At 35.1% G+C, this 13,552-nt stretch overlaps 1 protein-coding gene across 2 annotated transcripts in view; it reads right to left on the reverse strand.

The window, feature by feature from the left end:
* The window catches only part of JAK2 (Janus kinase 2), a 151,363-nt gene that overhangs the window by 29,418 nt on the left and 108,393 nt on the right, over positions 1-13,552 (reverse strand). For both annotated transcript variants that reach the window (XM_078061495.1, XM_036101216.2), the window contains exons 9-12: positions 6,203-6,360; positions 4,273-4,384; positions 1,955-2,141; positions 1,185-1,312 (exon numbers count right to left, since the gene is read on the reverse strand). In XM_078061495.1, the coding sequence (XP_077917621.1) occupies positions 1,185-1,312; positions 1,955-2,141; positions 4,273-4,384; positions 6,203-6,360 (585 nt within the window). The remainder of the gene's footprint in view (positions 1-1,184; positions 1,313-1,954; positions 2,142-4,272; positions 4,385-6,202; positions 6,361-13,552) is intronic.

Below are 13,552 nucleotides of genomic sequence, written 5' to 3' on the forward strand. Positions count from 1 at the left end.
AGGGTCAGAGGGAGAAGCAGATTCCCTGCTGAGCAGGGAGCCCGATGCGGGACTCGATCCAGGGACTCCAGGATCATGACCTGAGCCGAAGGCAGTCGCTTAACCAACTGAGCCACCCAGGCGTCCCGATAATGTCTTGATTCTTTTCCATGTTTTTGACTCCATTTGTATCTTTAAACATATATATGTATTTTATCATGTCAATCTGAAAAGTTCTTCGAGCTCTAATTTTGATGTTTGTTGGTCTGCTGATTCTCGCTTAATCCTGAGTTATTTCCCTGTATGTTTTAAAATTTTTGACTAAAATCTCATGTTTAGAGTAGTTTATTTGAAGGGATCTTGGATGGCCCAGGTCAAGAGTAAGTTCTTCCAAAAAGATTTTGTATTTGCTTCTTCCAAGCATCACAGGGTACTACTAGGAGAATACCACTTTTTATTTTAATTTATTGGCTTAGGGTTTCTCAGACTATGCAGATGGTATAAAGAAATCTAAACTGAAAAGCTTATGGTTACAAATTCTCAGGAGACACTTTTTTCCCAAGAGCCCAACTAAAACAGACAATACTCCTTTTCTTCTTTTTCTAGTGGGTGAATTTTTCATAATCCATGTTGTTCACTAAGAATGTATTTACTTGAGGGTCCTGGCTTTATTCAGAGATGGTCTCACTTTTAACTCCTGGTCTTATGTAGGTCTTAAGCCTTGGCCCTTCTTTGTGTTGCTTTGAGATCTTAATTCCCTTGATTAGTGAAACTAATCCCGACCCCCCAACATCAACCTGCAGCCCAAACGTCAGCTCTTATGTACACTTTGTTTTCAGTTCCTTCTTTATTTTTAACCCCTTGCATTTCCCTCACTTTCTTGAGAACTTGAGAATTAAGACACAGGTCTTTTGCAGACAAAGATTTTTAATTCTTAAATTAAGATTCATAAAGGAATATTTTTAAATTCTTAATAAGAGAATAAAATTCCATTCTTAAAATAATTAGTTTTGCTAATTTTTAACTCAAGTTTGGTATCACATTTGCATAAGAAATAAAAATATTTAAACTGAAATAAATTTTTGAATTTATAGGTTATAATAGAATAATTCCAAATGTCACATGAATGTAATGTGGGATAGGAAATTAAGAAAACAGTTGTTTTAAAAGGACAAAAAGATAATAATTAGCATCTAATGACTTACAAACATCAAATCTTCATTTCTGATTTTGTGAAACACCATTTGGTTCACATTATTATGCCTCTGTAATGTTGGTGATGTTGGAACATCAGAAACGCCATTGGTTCTGAAGACTAGAAGGTTTGATTTATCTGTTAAAAACAAACAAACAATGAAAAGATGTATACAACCAAAACACGTTTAGGGTATAAACTGCTCCAAAGGAGTAAAATAAAATGTGTTTTATATATAAAAAACACTTAACAACTTATTGTTAATTTTTTTAATAAATAGAAATTTATTTTAGGAATTTACTCATTGAACTTTGATGTATTTTAACCAGTTATTTCAAACATTCAAAATTGTAATGATTTCCTTAACTAATACAATTTTTCAAATAATTTTTAATAAACCTGTTATTTCAAGAGATTTCCAATCTTACTATTTTTATTTTAAAACTATAGAAATTAAAATTTCTAAAAGAGTATGAAAGTTTTTACTTAGAACAACATATGAGAATTTGGTTGTGGAGTCTTTCAGTTCAATAAGTAAGTGATGGATTTTATGCCACACGGTTACAATTTTAGAATTATAGAATTTCAGGTCATGTCTAGACAACCTAAATCAAACTGAACAATCCTATCTGAGGATGCTTATACAAGAGAATGAGACAAAATTTTGTTTTTAGAGCTGCTTCTTTTATATTTCCTTTGAAAGAAATATACTAAAGATGCCTTCTACCATATACACGATCCATGACCAGTATTTTAAAACTAATAAGAAAATTATTTTACCTTTCAACTTTGGGGGACAGCATTTAGTAAACTGGAAAATTATACTGTCTGAGCGAACAGTTTCCATTTGATAGCAATTCAAAAGATCTTTAAGATTACTGAAGTTCTTCTTGGTCCCACTGAGGTTGTATTCTCCATTCTCATTTTTTGTAATCAAACAGTGCTTATATTCAATGACATTTTCTCGCTATATAAGGTTAATTATAAAGAGACAGAGGGAAAAATTACAATCGTCAAAACAATAATTATTGTGACAAAAATGTTATCACAAAAACAGCCAACAGAACATTTAGACGTTTGAACTGTGAATCCTAACGTAGTACTGGTATAGGGTGATAGGAGTGCCTGGTTCCTCAAAAAGGTATCTGATTATAATTATGTACCCTACCATAAATGGCCTAACAGCTGATTTTCTTAAAAAGCAAGTAAGAAAGCAATGATAATTAACAATAATAATACCATCCTTAACAGTTTTTCATCATTTACAAGATAAAATCTAAAACTATTTTAGAACATAAGGCCTTCCATGAGCTGGCTTCTGATGCCATCTCCAACTTCACCTTCTACCACTGTCAACCGACAACCTATGTTCTAGGTATACTAAACGACTTTAAAAATTTCAAGCAAATGCCATGTTGTTTCATGTCTTGATAAACTTGCTATCTCTCTACCTATGAATATACATCCTCTCCTTCTGAGCAATGGACTTTTAGACATTTCTTAACACTCAGTTCAAGTATCATCTTTCCTGTGAGGTCCCTGACCCCATCTCACAAGCAAAGGTGATTACCCATTCCTTTTGCCACGACTGTATCTGCAGTTACCTCTCATATGGTGATTTTAATATTCTTAGGCTTTCCAATGTTTGCTTTATGTACTATACTCTGAACTTCATCTATTTTTTGAGCTTCTTATTAGCATATTCAATCTCCTTGGAACCATTTATAAAATAAAATGGACAAAATACCTTAAGTCCTTCCTACCCTAAAAGTGCTTGCTGGGGCACCTGGGTGGCTCAGTTGGTTAAGCGTCTGCCTTCGGCTCAGGTCATGATCTCAGGGTCTTAGGATGGAGTCCCACATCAGGCTCCCTGCTCAACAGGGAGTCTGCTTCTCCCTCTCCCTCTGTCCTCTCCCTGTGCTCACTCTCTCTCTCTGTCTCAAATAAATAAAATCTTAAAAAAAAATAAATAAAGCACTTTCTTAATTATAACCCTTTCTGTTACTGTCTACATTTGTCTATACTGAATAATTACCATGATCAATTTAATACTTTTTAGGTATATCTTCCTACTTTTCCCAAAAGATACATTTCTTAACGCAGGGTTATATCATACACTCTCTAATATAACAGCCCTCATATTAGGCTGAGCAAATACAGTAAACATAGAAAAACACATTTTGAATTGATAATTGAATATAATGGACTGTTATATATTACAGTAAAAAGATACAATGAAATTAGGGTAGACTATTAGTATTATACAATGCTAAACGCATTGAGTAACCTACCTTATGTATTTATGGACAATTAATTTACTCTATATGCTAAATATGAATGCATTTTCTAAAAATTAAAATAATTGAATTACCAAATCCTTACTTTCTATACTTTTAAAAAGTAAGATAAATTTTGGAAGCTGCAATAAAGTTTCTCAAGATTTATACCATGAAACTGCCTTATAAGTGATAGTACCTTTTTAAATATTTTGGGTAATAAACAATCTTAGACAAGATCCAAAATTCTCTGTATTAACAGTGTGGTTTTATTGTAGTTTTATCCTTAAGACATACACAATGTAGAGCGTTATTCTTAATACTGGAAAACCACTAGTTAAAAGTGCTATGTTTTTTGTTATCGACCTATTTCACTCTAATCTTGTAGCCATTACCAGTAAGAGCAAAATTTGCTTTTGATTCATTTAGTTCTGTGTGTTTTCATAAAGATCTCCATTTTTCTGAAAGGAGACTTGAAGAGACTTGAAAAAATCTGACACACTAGTAACATCCAAACATCAAAAAAGAAAATATTAATTCCAAATAAAGACATTATAAATAATTTCATATTTTTATATAAATCCTAGAAATTATATCTTATTTATTGATACAGAATCCCTGAGGTAAACTAAGCATTATTATGCTAGTTATCATATCCAGAGTTGTAATTCTGAGTATTAAAAAAAAGAAACAATGGTAGATCAACATGAAGGGGAAATTACACAGACTAAATAAAGATGTTACCTTTGCCAGAGGAGGGAAGTGGAGTGGGAAATAAAATTAAAAAAAAAAAAAATGTTACCATTAATGTGAAATACTAACCTCTACAGCAAAAGTCAGAAAATACTTATTAAAGTCCTTAGGACTGCATCGAAGTACATAGAGTCCAGTCTGATTACCTGCTTTCTTCAGTTTACTGATGGCAAAATCCATTCTAAAGGTAAAGAAGTAACTTGAATGATAATGTAACAAGTGCCATGACATTAAGACCAAAATGTCATCTAAGAGATCAAAAGTCAAATCTAAAAGTCTCAGAATTTTTGTAAGTTTCCTCTACTTTATATGTTTATCAGTTATCTTACAAGGAAAAACACTGCTGCACCAAGGTATTTTGCAATAAGTTCAAGCCAATTCAACGGATTTTAAAAACAAATAAAAGGTATCATAAGACACACAAAATCACTAAGAACATTTCATTCATTTGAATTTTCTGCCTTCTAATTAAAAATTTAGTATTTTAAAAACCATACTCACTCCCATAAAACTTCATTTAACCATGCAAACAATATATTGTAAAACACTTATGTCTTTTCTACCGTAGAAATTACTAATGTAAAAATTTATATGCATTATTTTAATATTTAATATAATACCAAAGTATACTAGAAGACCTATGGCAAGTGACAAAGACTACTGATTTTCAAAATGTGCTGTATGTTGTATTGAAGCTGAACATCTTGAAAGAAAAGTCAAAATGTAATCTGTATGAAAGCAGGAAAAATCTGTTCCATTCATCACTGTACTTCTCACACATAAACCAGCGGCACATATTAGGTACCCAGTAAATGTCCTATAAATAAATGAAATAATGCTTGAATGGATGGATAAATAACACAGGAATGAATGAAATGGTAGGTTTTTAAATACTAAACACCTAAGTTATAGAATGTTCAAGCAGTGTAACTTTTTTATAACAATACTTATTATTAAACAGATAAGAGGTATAGACAGAATCAAGTCTTAAACATCAGTCAGGATATGTTTTCTCAAATATTTAATTAAGGGTAGGTTAAGGTCAAGACACATATGCTCACGAACCCAGACTACTTCTTCTGCTCAAGTCTTTCAAGCCTGGTGCCAATCACTAAAGTACATACTGGCTGAGAGATAACTAGGACTTGGGCAAAACAGATGTTATGCATGATAGTTGGCTTTATCCAGTATTAAAGTAAAGGTCTACAACTGTGCAGATCCATATGGTAGCTAGTAGCTGCAGGTTGCTATTTAAATATAAAGTTATTAAATTAAATTTAAAAATTCAGTTTCTCAGGGCACATGGGTGGCTTAGTCAGTTAAGCATCTGACTCTTGATCTCAGCTCAGGTCTTGATCTCAGGGTTGTGAATTCAAGCCTTGCCCAGCATGGAGCCTACTTAAAAAAAATTAATAAATTAAATAAAATAAATTAAAATTCAGTTCCTCAGTTACACTAGTGGCTACTGTATTACACAGCAGAGAAACAGAACATCTTCATTTTCATCACTGCAGAAAGTACTACACAGCATTAGTCTTAGAAATAGGGACATCATATACATCTTGTGTTCAAAGCTTTCAGTAGAAGGAGCTGGATTATCCAAAAATAATGACAATTATCAAATTTTGCATTATCAAAATGTGCAGTATTTCAAAATTAATGAAATATAAATTGGAGGATTTTTTTTAGAAAAATTAAAAAAAATTAACACCCAAGAATTACTTAAATGCACTGAGGCAACAAAATGTCAGACTGTACAATTTAGAAGTATTATAGATTGGAATACAAACAGCAAATGATATCCTAAATAATTCTAATTATTATGTAATCTGATTGCAAATAGACTTTTGTTAAAAAAAAAAAAGTTTCAGTCACATTAAGGCAGTATTTTGTTCCTCAACTCCTAAACCTACGTGTATCATTTCATTATGTAAAATTCTCTTTGTCAATATCTCATTGACTTTTTAAAAATTTACTTTTAAAGTAAGTTATTACTCACAAAATTGGGCCATGACAGTTGCTTTGTATATTTTCAAGGACCATTGGAGGTGCTACTTCTTTACAGAGGTAATGATGTGCATCTGCAGTTAATCTATAATAGCCATCAATTAATGACACAAAGGACAAAGCTTCTCTTAATGAGCTAAGTTCAATTTCCTAAAAAGAGAAAAGAAAAGAAAATAATAAGTATCATTTAAAAAGTCAACTGCATGTTACATATTGAAAATTCTCTTCACTTCATGGTGTTAGATTAATTCCCTTAAATTAATTTTCTTCTAAATTACTCAAATGTCTTTTATGGCTCCCAATTACCCAATCTGAATTATAAATTCTTGTGTATGATATTTAAGACCCTCTCAAATATGGGCTTATCACATCTTTCCAGTTCACTTTTCATCCATAATTTTATTTCCCAATAACCCTATTAGACAAATATGTCAGTCATCTAAAAGTTGGTACTAATTAGAAATGAGCATTTATTTTCACATACCAAGTATACATTGCTAAGGTTAAAACATTCATACTATAAGTTCAAAGGTATGTAGTATAAACCAAAATCATATACAGGTATGTTATGATTGTATCATACATACATAAGTGAGCATATAATCACCCTAAAATGCAACATCTAATTTAATGGAAAAACACCTTATTAAATGGAAGAAGCAACTTCTCCTAAAATAAGGAATAAGATAGAAAGCCCAATACTTAATAATGCATTGCATTGTATTTAATTAACATAATTAGGCCACAGAAAGAAATATAAGAATAGAAATTGGAAACAAGGAGATAAAACTATCTCAATTTGGAAATTATATGATTGTATACTTAGGGAACCCGAAACTACTACAACACAAAGATAATTCATTAAGATAGAAGGATACAAAAAACAGCTTTCACATACATAAAAAATAGTCAATTAGACTATATAATGAAAAAAATAGCCTCATTTATACCAACACACACACAAAAATAGTATCTAGTATTAAAATTCACCAAAAAAAGTGAAAAATCATTTTTAGAAACACTTCAAAACACTATTGTTAAAATGCAACTTTTTATTTGAATATAGAGATTTTACCATGTTCTTGGATAGGAAAATTCAACATCATACAGTTGTAAAAATCCTCCTTAAATTATTTTCTAATTTGTCACAATCCCAACAAAAATACCAACAGGTATTGGCAGAAAATAAGACAAATATGAGATTCAGAAAACCAGGGATCCAAGAAAAGACAGACAAGATAATTCCCAGGATGGTAAGAGAAGGATGTCCAAGTATTACAGCTGTGCATGGTCTAAAAAGCTTCCAGTCCAGAAGAGATAGCAAAACCAGTGATCAAGAAGGGACTTTTCTGGGAAAGAAATAGAAGTGATATAATGTTTGACTATGTGGAAGGATGTGTTGAAAAGTCAGCTACTTCATAGAGTTCTCATAAGGAATAGAAAGAGATACAGAGAAAAGATTCATACAAAGGAAAAAAGTTGAAGTAATGATTAACCCCCAGAAAAACAAAACTTGCACAAGAATGGAAATGTGATTACAGAATACTACTTGCCTCAGCAATGAACAATATTTAGTCATAAGGAGAACACAGAATACAGATTTATACTCAAAAGCATAATGAGAGAAGTGTGTGATGTATCAGAACTATAATAGGTATTTACCTAGCACTATTAGGCCATAAAAATAGGTATTAGGGACACCTGGGTGGCTCAGTGGGTTAAGGGTCTAACTCTAGATTTTGGCTCAGGTCACGACCTCAGAATTGTGACTGAGTCCCATGTCTGGCTCCACACTGGGCATAGAGCCTATTTAAGATTTTCTCCCTCGGAGGGGAGCAAGATGGCGGCGGAATAGGAGACCTAAATTTCATCTGGTCCCAGGAATTCAGCTGGATAGGGATCAAACCATTCTGAACACCTACAAAGTCAATAGGAGATCAAAGAAAAGAATAGCAGCAACTCTCTGAACAGAAAAGCTACCACTTTCTGGAAGGTAGGACGTGCAGAGAAGTGAATCCGAGGCGATATTTGGGAAGACAGACCACGGGGGGTAGGAGCTTCCATCAACCAGCAAGTGATAGAGCCGCGGAGCACAAAATCAGAACTTTTAGAAGTCTGCTCCACTGAGGGACGTCACTCCAGTGGCTAAGTGGGGGGGGGTGGAACTCTCGCTGGGACAGTGTGGTCTCAGGACCCTCGGGGTCACAGAAAGACCGGGGGTGCCTGAGTGTGGCAGAGCTCCCAGGTTTCGGAGCGGGGAAGCTGGCTGCAAAGACGGAGCCGAGGAATGAGCTCTCAGTGTGGGGTGGCCATAAACTGTGATCCGAGGCACAGTTGGACCACTGCTCTTCCAGCAGGGACCCAACAAGCAGCAGATCTGGGGAGACACAGGCGCGGGAGCGCACTGCAAGAATGTGCTGGGTTTGGAGACTCCAAATGGGGTTGGGTGTCAGAGATAGAAATGCTCAGCCACAGGCCGGGTGAGCACGGAGTGCAGCCGGGGACCTGGGAGACAGGAGTGACTGACTGCTTTTCTCTGGGGGTGCACTGAGGAGTGGGGCCCCAAGTTCTCGGCTCCTCAGGGCAGAGAATGGGAGGCCGCCGTTTTCACTTTTGACCTCCAAAGCTGTAGGGAAAGCTTGCAGGGAACAAAAGCTCCCGAGAGCAAACCCGAGCAGATTACTTAGCCCGGTCCCCCGCAAGGGTGGGGCAACTCCACCTCCAGCAAAGACATTTGAGAACCACGGCAACAGGCCCCTCCCCCAGAAGATCAGCAAGAACAGCCAGCCAAGACCAAGTTTACCGATCAAGGAGAACAGCAGAACTCCAGCACTAGGGGCATACAGCACACAGAATTTATGGCTTTTTTCCCCATGATTCTTTAGACTTTCAAAGTTAATTTTTTTAATTTTTTTTTCCTTTTTCTATATTTTTTTGAATTTTTCTTTTTCCCTTTTTCAACCAACATCTTATCAATCCCTTCTTTTAAAATCTTTTTTATTTTTCATTTTTAGAGTCCTATTCTATCCCTTCATTGTAGTTAACCATATATAAGTTGTTCTCTCTTTAAAATTTTGGGATACAGTTTCTACTAACAGACCAAAATATACCCTAAATCTCTAGTGTATGGCTTTGTTCTAGTCTCCTGCCTGATGCCATTATCTCCCACTTTTTTTTAAATTTCTCCTCTTTCTTTTTACAAACAACTTACCTTATCAATTCCTTTTATAAAATCTATTATAATTTTCATCTATACAGTCATATTCCAACCCTTCATCGTACTTACCCTTATTTTTGTACATATATAAGTTTTTCTTTCTTTAAAATTTTGGGAGGCAGTTTCTTCTAACAGACCAAAATGCACCCCAAATCTAGTGTGTGGCACTGATCTATGCATCAGCCTGATCATAGTTGATCATATTCTGTTTTTTTTTCTTTTTTCTTTTTTTTCTTTTTTCTTTCTTTCCCTTTCTTTTCCCTCTGTTTCAGGTCTCTTCTGATTTGTTTAGTGTATATTTTTCTGGGGTCGTTGTTACACTGTTAGCATTTTGTTCTCTCATTCATCTATTCTCTGGACAAAATGAAATAAAAGGCATCTAAATTGGCAGAGAAGAAGTCAAACTCTCACTCTTTGCAGATGATATGATACTTTATGTGGAAAACCCAAAAGACTCCCCCCCAAAACTGCTAGAACTCATACAAGAATTCAAGGAAAGTGGCAGGATATAAAATCAATGCACAGAAATCAGCTGCATTTCTTTACACCAACAACAAGACGAAGAAAGAGAAATTAAGGAGTCAATCCCATTTACAATTGCACCCCAAACCATAAGATACGTAGGAATAAATCTAACCAAAGAGGCAAAGAATCTGTACTCAGAAAACTATAAAATATTCATGAGAAAAACTGAGGAAGACATAAAGAAATGGAAAAACATTCCATGCTCATGGATTGGAAGAACAAATATTGTGAAGATGTCAATGCTACCTAGAGCAATCTACACATTCAATGCAATCCCCATCAAAATACCATCCACTTTTTTCAAAGACATGGAACAAATCATCCTAAAATTTGTATGGAACCAGAAAAGACCCCGAATAGCCAGAGGAATGTTGAAAAAGAAAAGCAAAGCCGGTGGCATCACAATTCCAGACTTCCAGCTCTATTACAAAGCTGTCATCATCAAGACAGTATGGTACTGGCACAAAAACAGACACATAGATCAATGGAACAGAATAGAGAGCCCAGAAATGGACCCTCAACTCTATGGTCAACTAATCTTCAACAAAGCAGGAAAGAATGTCCAATGGAAAAAAGACAGTCTCTTCAACAAATGGTGTTGGGAAAATTGGACAGCCACATGCAGAAGAATGAAACTGGACCATTTCCTTTCACCACACACAAAAATAGACTCAAAATGGATGAAAGACCTAATGTGAGACAGGAGTCCATCAAAATCCTAGAGGAGAACACAAGCAGCAACCTCTTCGACCTCAGCCGCAGCAACTTCTTCTTAGAAATATCGCCAAAGGCAAGGGAAGCAAGGGCAAAAATGAACTATTGGGACCTCATCAAAATAAAAAGCTTTTGCACAGCAAAAGAAACAGTCAACAAAACCAAAAGACAAGCAACAGAACGGGAGAAGAGATTTGCAAATGACATATCAGATAAAGGGCTAGTATCCAAAATCTATAAAGAACTTATCAAATTCAACACCCAAAGAACAAATAATCCAATCAAGAAATGGGCAGAAGACATGAACAGACATTTTTCCAAAGAAGACATCCAAACGGCCAACAGACACATGAAAAAGTGCTCAATATCACTCGGCATCAGGGAAGTCCAAATCAAAACCTCAATGAGATGCCACCTCACACCAGTCAGAATGGCTAAAATTAACAAGTCAGGAAACAACAGATGTTGGCGGGGATGCGGAGAAAGGGGAACCCTCCTACACTGTTGGTGGGAATGCAAGCTGGTGCAGCCACTCTGGAAAGCAGTATGGAGGTTCCTCAAAAAGTTGAAAATAGAGCAATTGCACTACTGGGTATTTACCCCAAAGATACAAATGTAGTGATCCGAAGGGCTAGGTACACCCCAATGTTTATAGCAGCAATGTCCACAATAGCCAAACTATGGAAAGAGCCAAGATGTCCATCAACAGATGAATGGATAAAGAAGATGTGATATATATATACAATGGAATATTACGCAGCCATCAAAAAAACCCCTTAATCTTGCCATTTGCAACCCCGTGGTTGGAACTAGAGGGTATTATGCTAAGCGAAGTAAGTCAATCAGAGAAAGACAGGTATCATACGACCTCACTGATATGAGGAATTCTTAATATCAGGAAACAAACTGAGGGTTGATGGAGTGGTGGGGGGTGGGAGGGATGGGGTGGCTGGGTGACAGACATTGAGGAGGGTATGTGCTATGGTGAGCGCTGTGAATTGTGTAAGACTGATGAATCACAGACCTGTACCTCTGAAACAAATAATACATTATATGTTTAAAAAAGGAAAAAAAAAAGAAGATAGTAGGAAGGGAAAAATGAAGGGGGGCGGGAATCGGAGGGAGAGATGAACCATGAGAGACTGTGGACTCTGAGAAACAAACTGAGGGTTCTAGAGGGGAGGGGAGTGGGGGGATGGGTTAGCCTGGTGATGGGTATTAAGGAGGGCACGTAATGAATGGAGCATTGGGTGTTATACACAAACAATGAATCATGGAACACTACATCAAAAACTAATGATGTAATGTATGGTGATTAACATAATAAAATTAAATTAAAAGAAAAATGATTTTCTCCCTGTCCCTCTGCCCCTCCCCTCCCCTGCTCAAGCTCTCTCTCTCTCTCAAAAACTAAAAAAATTTTAAAAAATAGGCACTAAAAAAGATACCATAAACAATGTTAAAAGACTGGGGAATTGTAAATCTGTACACCAAAGGACTAATACTCAATATATGTTGAGAAAAAAAGCTATAGATCAATTAGAAACAGAAAGAAAAAAAGCAAAGGATATGGGAAGACAATCCACAGAAGAGAGATACAAACAGCTGGCTTGTAAACACATGAGAAATTTTTCCAACTCAGGTTCTAATTAAGGAAATGAAATATAACACAGGATAGCAATTTTTGTCCCATCAGTTTGGCAAAATATTTAAAAATTGGTAACATCCAAGGATGCTGCAATGAACATGGGGGTACAAATATCTCTTTGAGTAGTGATTCTGTTTCCTTTGGATGTATACCCAGAAGTGGAATAGCTAAATCAAGATGCTAAATTTTATGAAGTGTATTTTGCCACATTTTTTAAAAAGAGAAAAAGTAAGACAAAGAAAAATGTCAGAGTAAAAAGGATGGTTTAAAAAAAAAAGTGTAACTAATATATAACAGACTGGAAAAATGAAATAATAAGCAAAAATTTCTCATATCTAGCAATAATTTTAGAAAAATATATATTGAGAAAAGGTTCTTAATCCTACTAAGTAACAGAAAAAGCATAATATATCATGAGTAAAATTCAGCAAGAAACTTGCTTTAGCGGTATGAATAAAACCATCAAGTTACTGAAAAACATAAAATAATACTTGGATACAAGGAGAAATATAGTGTATCCCTTAAATAGAAAATGTAATATGGTAAAGAAATATCCATTCTTCCCAAATTAATCTTTAGAGCGATTCTAACAAAACGTAAATGTAATACTTCGAGGAGCTTTATGACTACTCAACAAACAGGGCAATGCCACACTGATGGGCTTAAGTTGTCAAATCATCCATTTGGGTTTACATAGGCCTATCACTTAACTAACACTATGACCTTGGAAAGTTACTTAACCTCTCTGCTGCAGACTTAAAAATAAAGCCAACAGGTTTAAATACCATCCCATAAATAAGTTCTTTATGTTACTACAGGATGTTCCCATAAGCATCAATGAACTCTTTTATAAATACCACATTTACAGAATGAAGACATACCCTGTTGCAGTGCACTTCACTTTATTGCATTTCTCAGATACTGCTTTTTTTTTTTTTTTTTTTTAAACCCATGGAAGGTTTGTGACAACCTTGCATCAAAGGCAAGTCTATCGGCGCCACTTTTCCAATAGCATTTGCTTCACTACTGTCTTGGGAGATGAACAATGAGATTAATGTCTTTATGCCTACTAACACAACAGCCATTCCGCAGCCTGTGGATCAAAGAGTCATTTCAATGTTCAAGACTTATTATTTAAGAAATACATTTCTTAAGGCTATAGCTGCCATAGATAGTATTCCTCTGCCAGGTCTGGGCCATCACTGAAAACCTTCCAGAAAGGAGTCACCATTCCAGAT

Source organism: Halichoerus grypus, chromosome 14, assembly GCF_964656455.1.
Source record: "Halichoerus grypus chromosome 14, mHalGry1.hap1.1, whole genome shotgun sequence".
In the NCBI taxonomy this organism is placed as follows: Eukaryota; Metazoa; Chordata; class Mammalia; order Carnivora; family Phocidae; genus Halichoerus; species Halichoerus grypus.